At 39.5% G+C, this 18,725-nt stretch overlaps 1 protein-coding gene across 1 annotated transcript; it reads right to left on the minus strand.

Annotated features, from left to right (window-relative positions):
• Nucleotides 1-182: 182 nt before the first annotated feature.
• LOC138209463 (voltage-dependent calcium channel gamma-1 subunit-like) lies at nucleotides 183-13,483 on the minus strand. Its single transcript, XM_069168059.1, has 4 exons — nucleotides 12,885-13,483; nucleotides 5,895-5,969; nucleotides 3,579-3,725; nucleotides 183-2,905 (listed from the first exon to the last, which is right to left on the minus strand). The coding sequence occupies exons 1-4, from the start codon at nucleotides 13,120-13,122 to the stop codon at nucleotides 2,673-2,675; spliced, it is 693 nt and encodes a 230-aa protein (XP_069024160.1). The 5' UTR covers nucleotides 13,123-13,483; the 3' UTR covers nucleotides 183-2,672.
• Between the last annotated feature and the right edge of the window lie 5,242 nt (nucleotides 13,484-18,725).

Below are 18,725 nucleotides of genomic sequence, written 5' to 3' on the forward strand. Positions count from 1 at the left end.
TCGTAATGCGACGTGCATGTTATCACCGTATTCGACTTGGACCACTTGGACGGCAGTTGTCGGGCCGTTCGGCGAAGCCTCCCGGCGTCCTACACCACCGTACCACAGTTTGGGAATTGCTGGGTTTACGGGAACCTTATTTCTTTGCTATTCATGTAAACAAAATATTCACAGACACAAGGTTTCCCAAGCTTATCAAGTTTTAATTTTCATTACAAAGTTATAGCATATAACAAACACCAAAAAAAAAAAAATCGACTGCATTCCAAAAGTGTTTTACTGCCTTACTCGGTGAAAAAGACAAAACAAAAAAAAAACACAAGTTAAGAATTTAAGAAGCTCACATCTATTGTAGTCTCTACTTTTAGTATTTCTATTTGATTTTATTACCTCAGTTGTGACAGTCGGAACTACAGAGCCCCTGAAGGGTCACGGCGAGAATTGATTGAAGGACTCCTTTTACGTTTCCTCGCAAAATGTCTTGCACAATACGTTTGCGTTACTTAACAACACATTTTGCGATATCCCTCACAAAAGTTTTGCGTTACCTTTTCTTCTTCCATTCAATCGGAGCCGTATGTCTATTTTCACTGGTCCTCATAAACAGTAGTGTGTTGGTCCAGTTTGGTTATAACAGTCTTGCAGGGGAAAAGGAAGCACTCTGCAGATACTGCAGGAAGGAGGGACGATGTGACACCGTGTGGTGCATTTAGTGCTCTTTTAGGGCCCGATTCCGATAGTATTAAGCTTCATGTTGTGAGAGCAGTTTGCAGCTGCTCTGCCTGCTGTGACGGGTGAAGCTGTGGCTATATACACTTACCTCACAATGTGACGGAGCACAAAGTTTATCGCGAGATAACGCAAAAGTATTGCGAAGAATGCAAAATATATCGCGAGGGAATACAAAAGTGGTCTTCAAAAAAAAACAACTCTCGCCATGACCACAAAACAAGTCAAGTCTAACTCAATTTTATTTAAAAACAAAAAAACAATGCTGAGTAGATTTGTTTGCCCTGAACAAGCTCATAAAACAAATGGTTGCAGGTCTGGCAAAACAACAGCAGTGTGGTCTCGCTGCTGCTGCTTTCAGTGTCTCAGAATACCCATAGCTGTTGAACCTTTTTGCAATTAAAAAAAAAAAAAATTACAAATAATTTCTTCACCATAAGATCATCTGAAAGACTGTATGGCTGAAAGCTTGAGGCCTCTTGATCTTTTGTTACACAGTCAAGGCTAAACTCTGCCTTGGAACAGGTACAACAGTACAATGTGGTGTATAATTTTTTTTTTTTACTTCTCAAATCCAGCAAAACCGTCATTCACTGAAAAAAAAAAAATCAAACACTGGATCGATTAAAAAAATCTCACACAATATGTTTGACGTTGACTCAGTGTCTGCCTGGTTACCAGTTTAGATTGTATCTAAATAAAACAATTGGGTTCAACCATAAACATAAATTAGAACGTTTTATTAACATGAGCAAACTGATCATTTTCAGCTACTTTATTGAAAAAGAAAAAAAAAAAAAACACATTGAATGAACAACAGTCTTTGAAATTTGTTTGTGTACTTTGAACTTGCACATTTTCTTGAATTTTTGTCCAATCTCTTACCTAAACCATAATTTGTAAATTTGTTTCACTTGAAATTAGTGCAAATACAAATTTGCCACATGTTTGAAAGGGGTCCTGATGACACACACAAAAAAATGAACAAAGAATTTTTTTGTACTAGTTTGGTTTGGAAGCTGTCAACATAAAGTAAAAGGCCTTGTGTGTGCACCTGCTAGTACTGAACCTTTTCCAACACGGTCGGAGTTGCAGACTGTGTGGGTGTTTAGCATTCAGCTGGACACACACACACACACACACACACACACACACACACCTGCTCTGAGCAACTGCTTTGCTCAAAATCTTTCATTTAACCATGAACCCCTTAATGTAATGCGACATGCCAGCGTATAACAGTTGTTAATAAATCCTATACAGTGTAAAATATAAATCTTGACTCGTCTTATTTAAATGAAATTGTACAGTAAGTGAGAGATTCTTTGAGTGATGCCATAAAAAAAAAAAGAACATTATCTATGTACAAGATATAATACATGCAGTAAATCAAGTTATGTTGACTTCAGGCCATTAGTGTATTTATTCTGTATTAAACATTTTAATGACAAGTAAATGACAATGACACATAGGAGCCAAAGTAAGACCAATAACTTATCATCAATCAACATTTTTTTCTAAATATTCCAGTAGTAGTAATGCATGAGTTGTAGAAGGAAAGGGAAAGCTTTTAGATGTTTGCAAATTCCATACGGGCAAGGTCTGCTCTTACTAAGAGGCAGGTTTTAAAGCTAAAGGTCAGATTTGAAGGATGGTCTACAACATGAAAGATAGGTGATGCAGAGAACCACGTTTTTCTTTTACACATGCAGGATAAGGCTAACATACTAAACTCATACAAAAGGCCCACGTTGCTGTAAGAAAAGTACATTTTCCATCTCGGTTATGATCCACCAAAACCAGCTCCAGTTCTTCCTCATTTTTGACCTCACTCTTTGATGACAAGCTGTTGTTCTTGAAATGGATGTAACATGGGTACTAAAAGTAAAAAAAAAAAAAACAGGCAGTCAATCCTGTCCCACCTTTATCCGTCTGTCTGGCTCTCACTCAACTTGCTCCGGTTCTGCGTCCATGCAGGTTTCCCACGGATTCCTGGGCATCTGGGGCATGGAGAGGAGAAGGAGTGCAATGCCGGTAAGAAAGAGGAGGACGAAGGCGGTGCAGGCGCAAGCAAAGGACCAGGCGTAGTAGTACTCAATCCAGATTGTGTCCTCGCTCTCGATCATGCGTTTAACCGACTGACGCATCACCTCCAGAGAGATGAAGCAGCAGAGGCCTGAGGAGGAGAGAGATGTGTGAAGGTGAATCAGGGAAATTAGCCCGGAGTAGAAGACAGGGACTACTTTCAGGTAATGACACATCTGAGCAGACAAAAATCACATGCGGAATTCCTCAAGGCTCAATTCCGGGGCCTCTTCTGTTCAACATGTACGGGCTCCCTCCAGCTCAGATTACGGCTAACGCAAGAATATGTTGACTTCACAAGGGGACTATAACGCCATACGAGCTCTGACTAAATGCAATAAACAAATCAATGATTGAATGGAGATTGGCAATAAACAGAAGTAACTGTTTTTGGAGATGAGGAAGAACAAATCGAAGTCAGCGCTCACCTTCATTCAGTTAAAAACCACGAATTGAGGTAAAAATCTTGAGGCAGTCATGGCTTTAGGCCTAAATTTTATGAGTCATATTAAGAGAGTAAAAGAGTCAACCAACTATCAACTTAAGAACATATTGAGGATGAAAGGACTAATGTCTCAGCAGGACTTTAGAAAAACTCTCCATGCGTTTAGCTTCAGTCGACTTGACAAATAATGATGTGTTTACAGGTCTCTCTAAAAATTAAATCCTGCACCTGCAGCTGCACCAAACATGACACGAGTGATGGCCGTGAATGCAAACCGAGGTTTTGGCATCCCAAACGGTGTTTGGTTAACGGAACCCACCTGCAAATGCAAAAAACATGCCAGCAGGTTTCAGGAGGTAGTCTCGTCCTTTCCCTTTACCGGTGCAGGATCCAATCAAACACAGAGAGCCGAGGATCATGAAGGCCAGACTGAAGATGGAGATGGCTGCAGCAGAGATGTTGTACTCTGAAAAAAAATAAGAAACCAACCAACATGACATGATGGGGTTCAACTGCATCAATAATCAATCACATCTCTTGTACAGGTTAGAGCAAGGAGCTCTACAGATGGTTGAAAAGCTAATAATGAGACAGCTTAGATGTAAAATGGTAAAACAAAAAATATGTGACTGAAGTACAAAGTCAATAAAAGGGGTTGAAAATCATGTAAAAGGCATGTCAAATAAATGAATACAGAAACCGACAGGCAACTGATGTACGGACTTAAAGATCGAAGCAATGTGCTCCCTTCTCCTGGTCCTCGTCAGCAGTTGGGCAACAGATTTATGAAGCTGTAACTGATGTATTACTACCTACCAGCTCAAATAGGAGGGTATTACAATAGTCTAGGACACAGAGAGACTAATAAACTCTTTAATCTTTCTGAATTTTCACCTGAAGATATACATGTTTTTTTGTTTTTTTTAAAGGCAGGGTTCCAGACATATAGATTAATTCTCAGTTACTTTTTAAAAACAATTAGCTGCATCATTAGTCAAAACAGGAATGAATCGTATATTCATTCTGGACTATTTTCAGCGGTAAAGTCACATATATTTGTTGCTTTAATGAGTTTTTACAGCAGCAGGACAAAGAATACGGGATCAAAAGTAAACACCGCAGTGCCCGTGTTCATGCTAATGAAGGGACATGTCACTCAGGGTGTCTCACTGATGTGTTTTAATGTTTTTGATCAATGACCTAGGTCTCTCACACAGAAGAGGAAGCTCTCAGGCTTTGGCTACACAGGCAGCACTTTGCAGGGTCATTTCATTCTCTGATAGTTTTGCTATTAATGCAATAATCTCGACGTTCACAACTATACCATTCTGAATGTACGTCGGTCTTTGTGTTTACAGATCCAGTGTATGGCTTGAAATGGAACGGCAGCTGGCTATGTTTTCTGAGCAGAGAGGTGGATGAGATGTGAGGCCTTTGATCTGCCTGTGAGCCTGCGAGTCATGCCCAGGGGAGAGGCTCTCCTCTGGGGGGGGAGAGAGCCTTCATCTTCTGCTGGCAGGGGAGGCCGAGCCTCACCCCGAACATTCTGTGCTCACCGAGATACTGCGAGTGAGTGAAGTTCGTTGGCCAACTCAAGTCCTGAAACATTTCTCAACACCAAAAGCGAGGAGAGACATCAAACAGGGTACGAGCGTTTCATTCATGCAGGACCTGCTTCACTGGAAGATTCCTCAGTCTGCAGGAACATGAAATGAGCACGTGACCAAATTCAACCCTCTACCCCAGAACAGGGCCGTGTTTTAAAGCTTTGATCAGGCCAGAAGGTGTCTCAATTTAACGTCACAGTTTGTGTTTGTGGGATTATTTATGCATATGTGCATGTGTGTGGTTTTGTGAAATTGACAGAAAAATTTGAGGTTAAGATTGTTTTCATTCCCTAACTTAAGTAGATCTGGCATATTATCAGAAGTAAGTTTGGTTCATTCACACTTTCTGCGGCTCGAGGAAGGGCAGAAAATAAAACGACATAATGTTTACATAGATATAGTTATGCATCGTTTACATATTTTGGTAAAGTGTATGAAGAACCTCCAAATGCCTCGATCCATGACTGTAGCATTCCTTCTTTTCTCAAATGATACGATTTTTACTTCAAACACTTCATTTATTCTCCCTAAGCCTAACACCCCTCACCCCCCGTTGCAGATAAGCATCTTGCTGTATGGATGGATGTGCCTCTGGCGACATACATCCACCTTGTGCACCATTATGGTATAGCCAAATGGCTCAGTCAAGAGTGAAGTAAACTATATATATAGGGGACTCAGGTCAGAGCTGCAATTATTCCAACAAACGAGCAAAGTGTTTCCCAAGAGGCTAGCTATCAGCCCTTTGAATTTGTATGTGTGTGTACATATGTAGGTGTTGGAGGATAGGGGGAAAAGGTACCCATGAATGCTCGCATTAACATCCCAGGGTTCAGGGTGTGGGGTATGACTTCACGCACAAGTCTGTTCACATTTACACCCAAATAATTGCGTGTGACAATGCACCGCATGTGCTTTTAAAAAATGAACCCGAGGTCGATGGCCATTAGAATGCTACGACTGGGAACAATCACCGATGGAGCATGATGGATTACACATGATGGATTGAAGCGACCAAGAAAACGTACCTTTTTGTGTTTTATATTCAAATATCTCAGCATCCAGTCCTGGAGTGAAATGCCTGAAGTAAGTGCAGTTTTCCTCTGTGAAAACAAAGAAAAGAGGATTTAGTTCAAAGTTCTCTTCACATCTGCATGCATTGATTTTAGACCACTTGTTGGCAACACACACAAGTCGTAAATGCAAACCTGACAGTTGTAATGGTTAAAGTGTAAAGTGGCCCTCGGTGGTATTGCAGTTCGAGGGTCTTCCACATTGATTGGTTGACGGCTGCTCCTATAGTTTCAAAATTTATCCAAGGTCTACGCCCATTAAGATGCAATGACTGGAACTAAGTCCCAAGCAACATGGTGAGACCCTATCTATTTTGCAAAAATGAATTTGGGTCTGGTGATACCAGGCTAGTTAAATGCCCACTTCTTTTAACACCGTTTTCTTTTAAAAACAGGAAAGTCGGTGGCTGTAAAACCAGAACAACGATACAAAAGACACTAAAACTACCTGAAGCGTTCAGAAAAACTGCAAAATGGAGTGGTAACTCTGTTGGTTTGCCTCCACTAGTTCTTTACATTACACATTAATTTGACATGATGTATATATATATATCTAACCTAATAATTAACTGAGTTTTATTTAACCGTTGCGTGTTATGTTTTTTTTTTTTTAAGTTGGCCTGGTCTCATGAAATTTAAATGTATTCATATGCAAATATATGCTCTGTGCGTAACAGGCGAGGGAAGCATCAGGAGGATTGTGTTAAAGACATGACTATAATCAATAATTATATAATTAAATTGGCACATTGGTGGTAACCTTAAACTGCTTTCAACTCTGATGAGTGTGTGTGGAAGACTTTTGCTTTTGTGTTCATTTGTTTAAATCATAACATTACCATTAATTGTTTCACCACGTGTCACCAAAATGTGTTTGCTTTTGATGTTGTGCCGGAAACCTTTTACTTCCCTCCTTCACCTCATCTGTGTTTTGACATGAATTCATATTTGACAAAAGAATCTTGAAGTTGCTTTCAGGGCCTTGTCTTCTTTCTTTGCTCAGCGACTGAATTTTTACACATTTCAATTCAAGCTTTTCCCTACATACTCTTGCACCATTATCTGTTGTCCACCTGCTGTCACACACCTTGTGAATATGGTATTTGTATTGAACACCTCACACTGTCTCAGATCTATCTCACATTCCTCCACCCAAAGCATCTGCGCCTTTGTATAATATTACCACTAAAACGCTTGTCACGGTCTGCTCTGTGTGGTTCAACTGTCAAAGCGAACGTGGCTTCAGAAGACATCACATTCAATTTTTCTCATGCAGGCGAGGTGTTAAACCTTGGGGATTTGCACAAATAAAGCCAAGCCGCCTCATGTGATCACACAGTGGTTCGATAGATGAAATACTTTGATGCTGTGCCAAGTGTATAAAAAAATATATTGGTATCCAGTCTAGAAACAATAGTTTACTGTCAAATCTTGATTACATTTGACTTATTTCATATCACATGTGAGCTTATTGGAGTACGAAAACCTATACATGGGGTCACACTTAACATCTGAGGCTTCACGTCATGTAACATGAGTCTCGGAAAGCACAAGAATGTCTTATTCATTAAAAAGATCGGACACACAGGTTTAAATGATGGTATATGCCTAAAGAATGGGAACGTTCATGCGTGTAACATCATACTGCGTTATCACTTAGTCACATGTGAAGTAAAGTCCATGTCAGGAATCCTGGCAGTGTGAGTTCTCCACTCACTTGCATGTTCCTAATCCCTGTTTCCACACAGTCAAATCATAGGAAGTGAAAGGCTTTCATGTGGAAATATGCAGTCCTGCGTTGTGTCGTATTATTGTAAAAGCTCGATAACCCGTGCTGGGATGACTTTTTTCATATGTCCCTTGAAAAGCATGACTATGAGCTGAAAGGGATGGCAGATGCCCCTAAAAGGATATAACACAGTAATTAAATATAATAGGCACAAACAATATCTCAAAATAATATTTTTCCAAGTCAAGACAACATTGCAATGTTTACAAAAGCGTTGCTTGAAATTGAAAGCTTTTAATGCTGTGTGCTGCTGTGTGTGGGCTCACACACACACAAAAAAGATGTTTTTATGAATGAGGACAGGGACTAGCCATCAAAATAAAAGAAAAAGAAGAAAAAAAACAGAGGTTGTTACTAAGCAACAAGCACCGCTGTTTTTCCACTGTAGACGGCACATGTAAGGATGTGATAAAGGCTTGTTAACTGGTTGTACTTTTTGGTCAAGCCTTGCATTCAAAACAGAGAGGCTGGAAAATATCTTTGAACTTCACCCATTTTCCAAAACTCTGAATTTTCCCATTTTTAAGGACAGAGTATTCCATCTCAGTTCTCAACACAGGAAAACTTTTTTCACGACAGGAAACACGAGTTATGTTCCGAATATACTTTCCTTGGTACACTTACAAATAGTACTCTTGCATGTTAGGACTGTATTGTATTGTATTGTTTTGAAGTCCGACAGCATAGTGTTGTCTCAAATCGCCCACTGACAGGCACTGACCGGTAACAACCAGTGCATCACCTGCCAACATACAGTATCTGCCAGCTTTACATTTTTTTTTTTTTACCAAGAAATGAACATGTTTTTGTGCCCTCTGTTTAAAACACTCAATAAACAGACTGATGGCATCTATTAAACAGCAGTATTGTGTTGCCATAGACTGTATATAAAAGTGGACATAGCTTCCAGGTCTAAAAATGTGGCTAACCACTAGTGTCTCTAGAGATTGTCTTCAAAAGCCTCCAGCTCCATATAATACCATTCAACTTGGCTCATGAAATATAAAGTCACAATTTTTGTTGTTGTTGTTGTTGTTGTTGTTATTTTGGACTTTTTAGCTAAAGTCTGTCCTTCTCATTATTTTTCTAGTAGCCTCAAAGCTTTTTTGGTTTGCTGGGGATTTTTTTTTTTTTTGGAGGGGGGGGGGGGGGGGGGGTGTCTGATTGATCGACAGGCCTGTGGTGCAGTCAGGTCACAGGGATCGGTGGGCGGGACGTACTATTGCCGTGTTTCCAATCAGATCGAGTTCAGGTAGCTCTTCATTTACTATACACAGATCTGGTTTGTTATGTGTGTTTAAATGGAGCCACTCACTGTTTATGAGATCTTGGAGTGGATGTCTTGACTTCATTATCTGCATCCGTCAGCTTAATAACACCTTTTATTACCATCTTTGATATAAGAAAAATCTGAGAAAAAAAATTGCTACTCACAAATCAATCCTTACAATCACACGCACGCATACACTCATGTTACACCACTTGTTGTTGGTCCGTGCCATCTCAGGCTGTCCTGAAAAGCCCTGTAAGGCCTCCCTTGTTCCAAATTCGTGATCCTTCCATAAATCAGGCTAGGACTTGGGATTAGCGGCATCTCTGCACATTGTCGTGTCACAGGAGTGTCTATTATAGCTCTGATGCGTGCTGTCAATTCACTTCGTCTACAGCGGGAGCTAAGTTTGGCCCAGACCCCTGAGCCCATGTTTTAATTTGGTTGTTTGTGTTTGGCTCTTTAGTTTTTTTGCAATGACAAGTGCTATAATCCTATAAAATACAAACCCACAATACCATATGACCACATGACAACATACAGTAGGTTTTAAAGATATCACTGTCACTCTATCTCCATATACAATGGCCATCCCTTGGTGGGTATGTTAGTCAAGTGCCTATAAAGGCAAAATACCAGTGATTACACTTTCTTTTTGGACGTTGCATCCCATCCCCAGGGAGTGTTAAGTAATTTGAGTGGGCTGCAAGGAGATGCGAGGCTGCAGGACAGTCTTGCGGGAACAGTTCGGTGGAACAGCAGTCCTTAGAACTATGTCTGACTCTTTCAGGCGGCCCCGTCACTCAGAGGAACGCTGCACTTGGCGTGCACACTTGACCCTGGTGGCTTCCACCCAGCACAGCTGAGTATTTACATGGCTTATATTTATAACTACAGCAACTGCTTGCTGAGCAGTTTGCACAGTATTATTATTTTTTTTAAAAACATCACACATTTTCTGTACCTGGAGACCTTATGGATCCATGATTGTCACTCTTGGTTCGCTGTGGCCATTGAAACTGACAATATGTCATCCGAGCACAAAAAGTGTTTTCAATTCCTCTGAAGACTAAACATGGAGTGACCAAGGTGGAAGATCTTTGTAGCTTAAGTGCTTAACAGAATATCCGATGTTGCTTATTTACAGTTCGCAGCTGCTCAGAAGGTCCATTAAAAAATATACAATTCTAAAAACAAAAGCAGGACATCCTTTATCACAAAAATTGTCCTCAGATAAATGTATAAATGGACGTAACTTTCTTTCTTAGAGTTGACCAAGCTGTAATTTAAATCAGGATTATACACATTTCGCAAGTTTTTCTGAGAACACCTCTCCAGCTGGGCTTTGTCACCAGTTGACCCAAACAAAAAGTCAGCCCATATTTTCCAAGTTGAGTGTCTCACAGTGAACAGGATCTTGTCGCACACTGTTTGAGTCCTGCTTTGGATCAGACGTTGACACGTCTCTGAGGACATGTCGCTATGATAAACACTAATGTTCCTCTCCAAATACAGCTATTGGGCCTGGAGGAGCGCTGTCGACTGATAGGACATTTGCCACACTACCTTACCTCTTAAATAAAGGCTGCCAAGGTGGCCATCACAAATCACATGTATTGCTTCAGACAGGGCCACTGCTTGTTTGTTTTCACTTGGCTAGTTCAAAAAGATCTGCCTCTTTGCAATAAATACACAATAATAGCCCCCCAAAAAATTACAAACCACTGCATTCACTATTTAAACATTTAAAAAAATGTCTCATAAAGTGTCTATTATCAGAAACATTTGCCACCTGTCGTTGCTGTCTGCAGAATTCCCTGTATGGGTGGGTCAAGCTTATTTTGAATATTCAGCACATGCCTGCACCGATGAACCACCCTCAGGCATTTCATCTGCTCCCAGAATGGCCCTGCGGCGCAGACAGTGCCCGGGATTCCCAAAAGCCTAACCTAACTATCAGTCATGACATATTCTGGGAGTTTTTCTTTGTCAGTGGAGCGACTTTGGTTAGGCCGGCTATCCTTGTTTCCAAAAGAACGGAAAGGGGAAATGGAAATTTCCCCCTTGTGGGATCAATAAAGTATATCTATCTATGTATCTATGTATCTATGTATCTATCTATCTATCTATCTATCTATCTATCTATCTATCTATCTATCTATCTATCTATCTATCTATCTATCTATCTATCTATCTATCTATCTATCTATCTATCTATCTATCTATCTATCTATCTATCTATCTATCTATCTATCTATCGATCTAAAAACTGACATACAAGATATCAGATATCAATTAATTAATTAAGATAATTACAACTCAGATAACGATCAATGCGCCAGCAGGTGTGCCCCCCATTCTACAGACCAGTGACTCTCACCACCAATAATTAACATGTGAGTCATTGCTGGTTAGCAACGGCTCAATACTGTTCACGCCCATTCCACTCAATTACAGTCTGCTTTTCATTAAAGCAGCTGTAAGAGTGTCATATAAAGTTTATTTAGAGACATTCACAGCAGGGTGAGACCTTGTCAGGACATCAGAATACACACAACCCATAACCTGTGGTGGACAAAGTACTCACATCATCCACTTGAAGTATTAACACCACAAAGGAAACATATTCCATCATAATCCAAATTAAAAGCAGTATTAACAACAGCTGACTGAGCTACTTTAGTGTTGTATTGTGTGTTATATTAAATTATCAGACTTTTAGCTTTGAATAATGGATGTGATTTTAAAGTTGTATTAGCCTAAAGGGGAACTGGCTCAATGTATTGTTGGGTAACTATTCATTTACTTTTATATGTGCCATTATTCTTCATATTTATGAAATTGTATGTTGCATATACAGCTACGCAGAAAGCAGACTTCTTAATCTGGGTAGTGATTACGTTAATAAAAGACAGATATAAATAAAAGATTTTAAAATTGAACAGCCCCACTCGCCTGTTTTCATTCAAGCCAACCTTACATTTCAGTTCATTCATAAGAATTTGACAGAAAACTGTGGGACTATAGAAATTCTACATTTTGAGTAAAGTATCTTAAAACTGTACTTTCAAATAATGCTTGTGTCAATGCTTTTCACTGAGGCTGCTCTATCCAGTGTCTGTGTAAGTCAGGGACAAGCACCAAAGTTGTGTGGATATCAGCATCTACTGTATGGCTATTATTATTAATTATCTGAATCATCAATCATCTATATAAATCATCAGCCAGGAAGAAGGAGCCAACCAGTAGAAGCAGCTGTTGTGGTGTTTGGTGTTCGACTGCAGTCTGTTGAACCACACATGCTTGGGTGTCTCGTTTTGATGCAAAATATCTCCTGGTTAAGTATTTTCAGCTGACTGAGAGTTCAGGCATTCCCTTACTCGTCTCGGCACAGCTGATCAGTCGGGCGTTGTTTCTACATGAACCCTGCTGTTTGTCCAGAGGAGGGATGTCAGACCACCACGGTAGCTTAGTATTAACACGTTAGAAAACATTTAAATAGCTTTCTTCAAGTGTGTTTCTGAAATCCAGTCAGACTTCAGGTGTGGTCAATACCCATAGCCCAAAACAGTTTATGACATGATAAAAGGCCACAAACATGTGAATTAAAACAGGATCTTTGTGTTACATAGGGAGGTTTAGAAAGTCATGTAACATGTCTAGTGATCCTGCATCAGGAACTCTATTCTTAGTAGCCTCATACCTCACGAGCAGGGGCTGGGTTGCCAGGAGCACCTCACAGCCGTGCAATATTCATACAGTATAGGAAAAAACCTTTGGTGCAAATGGTTCAGCCACCGAGACAAAAAAGTGAAACAGTCTTTCAGCTTTAATTGAAATTTCATGTGACAGTTACCAAAAGTTGTGCTCAGATTTTCTCTCTTACCTCCAGGCAGGCTGATGGGTCCGCAGCCATTCCCCTCCACGTGGTTCTCTGAGCTGATGTAGATGTGCTTCTTGCACAGCCTCCACAGGCCGAAGTGGGCCGCCTCGCAGGTCTCATTGACTTTATCCACCCGCGGGCTTAGCACTGCCCAGTGGTCCGTCACCACCGCTGTGAACATGCACGCCATACCCACCAGCAGCACGAAGATGGCAATCTTTATCTTTGTACGCTTGTGCATGTCTCCAGATGGTGAGATCTCTCTTCAGTGAATATTCTTCCCCTGATCTGAATCTATAAAACTGGATGTTCTGCTGTGTGGACACGGTGGTCTGTGTCCCAGGGCTTCTTCCCTCCGTGAGACTGCAGCAAAGTTTCCAGAAAATCTCTTCTTCTTTTCCCTCTCCACCCAAGACTAGTGTCTTCTCTCCCCCTGTCGCAAATCTGTGCTTCTGGTTCGAAAGGAAAGGGGCCAGACTGCTCTGTCCTACTTACAAGTCCCCTTTTCCTTACTCACTATCAGTTGCTGCACAACTGAGGGGCTGCAAGTCTAGATATACAGCTGTTGAGGTAGATCAGGGAAGTTGATGACCAAACTGTCTGCCATGGTGGGTAATGGGTGTTGGGGGGGCTGCTGCATGTGTTGGCGGGTGTTTTTTTCTGGGGGTGTCGAATGCTATAAATGTGACCGGTGACTCAAGTTGTCAGGCTGTCTTCTTATCCGGTTACAGTGTGGGTGGAGATGTGTAACGTGCCATAATAACTGGACTAACATAAACAGTTTTCTCTTTGCATGCAAACTTTCAAAATGGATGTTTCAGCAGGTTGAGAAAAGTTTCCCTGACTTCTAGTTTCCATCCATCAACAGTGGCTGTGTTTTCACTCTCTGTCTCACCTCAACACTGCCTTGGTGTGGATTTGTCTCTGTAAACTATTTATAAGGAAAAATATGTGTTTATAAAGAGCAGCAGCAGTGTTCCAGCCGACAACAGAAGTGTTTCCCCTGATGGAACAATATTTAGGGAGGATACCCGCCTAATACCACGCCTTATAGTTCATAATTACCATTAAACCTTTTTTCATTGGGATGCAGAGTATGTCATCTCCACAGTTTCAAGGTATGTTTACTGTTTCTCTTAAGTAGTTTATTTTGTTCTACCAGAGAATATGAGTAGTTAATTCTACCTAAAATCATAAAAATAACAAAGTCCTGAAAAACAGAAAACATGAGCTTTCGTTCAGGTATGTAAAGTTCACCAATTTTCCTGCAAGTAAGGCATAATATGGAGTGGAAGTTATGGACAATGACAGCAAACAAAATGAGCAGATGTAGCTTTTATGAAAGCCCAAAGTTTTGAATGCACAGCTCTCATTCTACAGTCATTGGTAGGGCCATTAAAAACATTTTTAGATATTATTCTAACTGATCTGTCTGATTGCTTCAGGCTGTGTCTGTCTTGTCTACTTCTGCTTCAACAATTTCCTGGAGAAAATACTTAAACTTGCTCCTTTCTGCTGAATTTTTGTGTAAAAATGTAATTTCTTAAAGGCCACAGCAAAAAGCCTTCCCCATTTGATTCTGAGTCTCTTATACAAAACCCCGCGGTTTACCAAAGAAGTTTTAAAAAGCTAATATGCATGATTGACATGTTCTCCTCAACATTAGGCCACTTTTAAAGAAAAAAACAATGGTGGTCTTAACAAGAAAGTGATCACAGAACAAAATCACCAAATGTTGTATTTTCAGAGATTTAAATAGCTTTGAAAATGAACTCTGTATACTATTATTGCAATAGTATAAGAAAATATCTGGTTCATTTTTTTTTTTTTTTTTTCACAAAAACAGCTGTAAAATAAGTGAAGAAAAAGAAGCGGTAGACAATTTTTTTGATTATAAGAAAACCACAGCGTGCTAATCCCTTTGATAACCCCCCTACAGTAAATCACGTTGGTATGTTATTTTTTATTTTAAGAGTTGTCCCACTTTGAGTCTCTTCATAAGAATTGTGACCCACTTCCCCCTGGCGAGAGCAAAAGGCACCAGTGAAAGTCAAAGAATCGTCACAGCACCAAAGTAGGACCTTGAGAAAACAAATCACTGCAAGCCGGAGCACACATGACAGAGACATATGCATGAGCCTTCAACTGAGGAATCAGTCACTCACCTACTACACTCACACACTGTAGCACTTCCACAGACCCTCAGTGAAATGAAAGTATTCCACTCTCTTTTCCCCCTATTGCTGTTACTGTCGTGCTATAGTTATAGATTTTCTTTCTGTTTCATAGTTTTGTAGATTTGCCCTTTATTTCCTTTATTTATGATACTATTTTATCTACCCGCTGAGAAATGGCAACATTAAGACACCACTTGGTTTAAATTACATTAGATTCTACATCACATTGCAAACAGAATCATCCTAAATTGTTCAAATATTTTAACCCTCCTGTTGACCCGCAGCTGTGTTCAACCAAGTTCTATTTTATTTTCATATTTTTTGGAATCATTGGTGACAAGGAGGAAACCTTCACAGCCTCCTATAAAAATAAAAATAAAAAATATTAAAATAAAATCAAATAAAATAGAACTTGGTTGAACACAGCTGCGGGTCATTTTGACCCGAGGACAACGGGAGGGTTAAGCAGGATTTGGACATAAAGTGTTATGGCGTATGCAACCGATGTGTACCTTAAAATCATCCATTCATCTGATCAAGCAGTAGAGCTTGAAAGCCGGGGAATATCAGACAAAGACATCGGTCTTCACCTTTGTTTTCATTTATGTATAGGTACTATTAAAAGCTGTTAGGTTGGTCATGTTTGAGATGCTTCATGTACTCCTTTGTAAAGCTCACCTGAGCCCACATGTCGGGACACCATTAAGTGAAAATGTCAAGTTTTTACTTCGATGAGCTGAAAGCTCGTCTATCACTGGATATCTAAATTGAGACAATGCCTTCTACCCAGTAAACTGCAGTATTTCTGTCTCTATTCAGAGGAATATTTCTGTGGAAAGTGAAACACATATTCGGAGTTTTGACAACAACTGCAGCCTTTGACTTTAAAAATGTGTCACCTCACAACAAAAAGGTCCTGGGTTCACGGCCTGATTTTACATGTGCTCATAATATCTGCGCTGGCCTGCCTCCAGACCTCTGAATCCTCACCCACATTCCTCGATTGTATTCAGGGGTCTCAGAACGAAAAAGAAAATTTAACCCTTGTGTTGTCCTTGGGTCAAAATGACCCGCAGCTGTGTTCAACCAAGTTCTATTTTATTTCTATATTTTTATATTTTTTGGTATCATTGGTCATCATTCTTTAAAGAAACCCTCACAGCCTCCTTGTCACCAATGATCCCAAAAAAATATGAAAATAAAATAGAAATTGGCTGAACACAGCTGTGGGTCATTTTGACCCAAGGACAACATGAGGGTTAAACGAAATTCACTCACATTATCGGGGATTATGTTGCCTGTTGCCTCACGGCAAGAAGGTTCTGGGTCCGAACCTTCTGGTCAGCTGAGGTCTGTCTGTGTGGATGGTTGGATGGGTGGATGGATGGATTTATCGGCATATCCATCCAACATCCAGCAGGCAGGTTTTACAGGTCCCCTTATGTGCTATCCCTGGACAGACGAGCTGGAGTTACCCCTCAGTTCCTTTGAACTATTCTTGGAATATAGGACACCACCACTATGACACAGCATTGCCTTGTTTTTGTACTTGTGCTTGATCAAAATATCTTTACTACTCCATGCCGGTCTATTTGAGTTTTAAGAGTCACACCTTTCAAATGCTTAGCAAGTCTGTGCTGGTGTATTAAGAGGTCATATAGTATGAGGCAGAAAAGCATGAGAAAACAATTATGTTACAACTATTTATACTTATATGCTATATTTCATGGCTGAAATAATTACTTGATTAAACTATTAGTCAGTTTGTCAGGTAAGTAATTGCCTTTTTTTATATTAACTACCATTAATTACCATTTATCAAGAAATTCAAAACCAGTTTAAATCAAACCAGTTGCTGTGGAAAACTTTGATGATTATTTTGACATATGTTAGGACATTTTTAGACTGAATGATTTCAATTGTAAATATTTATCTTCTATCTAATTGTACATCAGTTTCAAAAAGTATTTAGTCCATAACTCCAAATACAAAAACAAACAAAACACAGCACAACATCTAAAGCTATGTATTATACAGTAAAGTAAATATAGACATATATTATCTTTATAAAAAGTGATAGTTATGTTTTTTTTTTTTTTTATGAAATATTAGGTGATAAAGATTTTTGAGTGGATGGCTCAACATGAGAGGAGGAAGTGCACAAGTGTTGGTATGTTATTTATATGTGTGACGCTTAGTGTGCGGTGGCCCGGATGATTTAACAGATAAACAATCCACAGTGAATCAGTCCGGTCCTTCCAACAACTCACCATTGTTTTGATTGATGGCACTGACATGAGGACTATTAAAAGAGCAACAACCTCAGATACATTTGCTGCTTCACCCTTCAACCTTTTCTGCACTGATAGAGCCATTCAGGAACTGTAAGTGTAAGTCTGAGTCCTCGGGGAGGCTTCTGGCTATATGAACTCCTTCCAAGGGAAATAACCTCATCCTGGGGACGAATGGTGTGGACAGAAAGTAAGCCACTAAATCCCATTGATTGTCATCACAGAGGACACAAGGCTGAATTGATTATGGCTTATTATGAAGGCTTCTTCATCACAGGGATAAAACCTTAATGATATGGTCAAAGGAGCTATTGAATACTTTGTGGGAAAGCTTGCCTTTATGAGTTGAAGAGGTGTTCATACAGGCAGGTTCAGTCTCGTTTCATGCCTTTTTTTAAATAATGCTTTTAGTTTTTCCTACTTTTGTGAAAAGATTTAATTTACAAATTGTGTATAAAAACTTAAACATGTAAAGCAACATGGAATTCATAATTCAGTGGTGTCATAACTAACTTGTAGGATCAATTGTCTACCTGATTATCAAGCTTCCCTTCATTTAAGCACATATTCGGACTGACTTTTATTGACACTTTGCGAAGTAGTTTAAACAGAAGTACGTTGTTAAAATCTGCTGTTGATAAACAATAAAAGAAATAAAGCCTTGATCATAAAATTACTTTTCTTTTGATGCAGGATTTGGGATTTTCTGTTTTGTGCATTTTAATTATACAATTTTATAAATAAGAGACTGCTGTTGTTCTTTTGGCTGTTATGAAGATTTAATATAATCTGAAATACCACTTCAGTGGCTTCTAACAGTCTCATGTCACCCACTCATAACCATTTCATTTCTGTTGATGCACCACAGCTTCTGTCACATGTGAGTTTCATGTATCTGAAGTCAAGCTTTCTATTACTTTCCGCTTGTGCTCCAAACTTCTTCTTTTTTTTTTTTTTTTAAGTCCCACGAGTTCATTGTTTTGGAGTTTTTCTTTTTCTTCTTCAGGTCTTATTCCTGAGCTGACAGCTATTACCCTTGTGGGCCTCATAACCCTCTGAGTTCTTGTATGTGATATAAGGCAGTCCAAATAAGCTTGACTTACTTTACTTGTTTCCATGGGGCTTAGACTGTTTTTAATTTGTTGAAAATGCTAGTTTTTTTTTTTTTTTTTAAATTAAAGCAGATGATGTCAAAAATAAGTCACTGATACATTTTAATGAGGAAAACTTTATGGCCTCAAAAAGAAAAAAACAGAAATTTTATAAACTCTTAATAATAATAATAGTAATAATAGTAATAATAGTAATAATACAAGTTCTCAAACTGAGTCAATGTAGGTAGCGACCACGCCCAGATTACAGAGAGTTGAAGGTTG

This window comes from Embiotoca jacksoni, unplaced genomic scaffold (assembly GCF_022577435.1).
Source record: "Embiotoca jacksoni isolate LCO1_2020_lvr unplaced genomic scaffold, fEmbJac1.0.p SCAF_4, whole genome shotgun sequence".
In the NCBI taxonomy this organism is placed as follows: Eukaryota; Metazoa; Chordata; class Actinopteri; family Embiotocidae; genus Embiotoca; species Embiotoca jacksoni.

Excerpts from the sequence above, each read along its gene's own strand:
- LOC138209463 (XM_069168059.1), bottom strand. The coding sequence starts at position 13,122 with ATGCACAAGCGTACAAAGATAAAGATTGCCATCTTCGTGCTGCTGGTG. Across the intron at positions 3,726-5,894 it reads TGAATATAAAACACAAAAAG|AGTACAACATCTCTGCTGCA; the intron begins GTACGTTTTCTT and ends ATTTTTTTTCAG. Across the intron at positions 2,906-3,578 it reads CATGTTTTTTGCATTTGCAG|GCCTCTGCTGCTTCATCTCT; the intron begins GTGGGTTCCGTT and ends TCTCCTCCTCAG.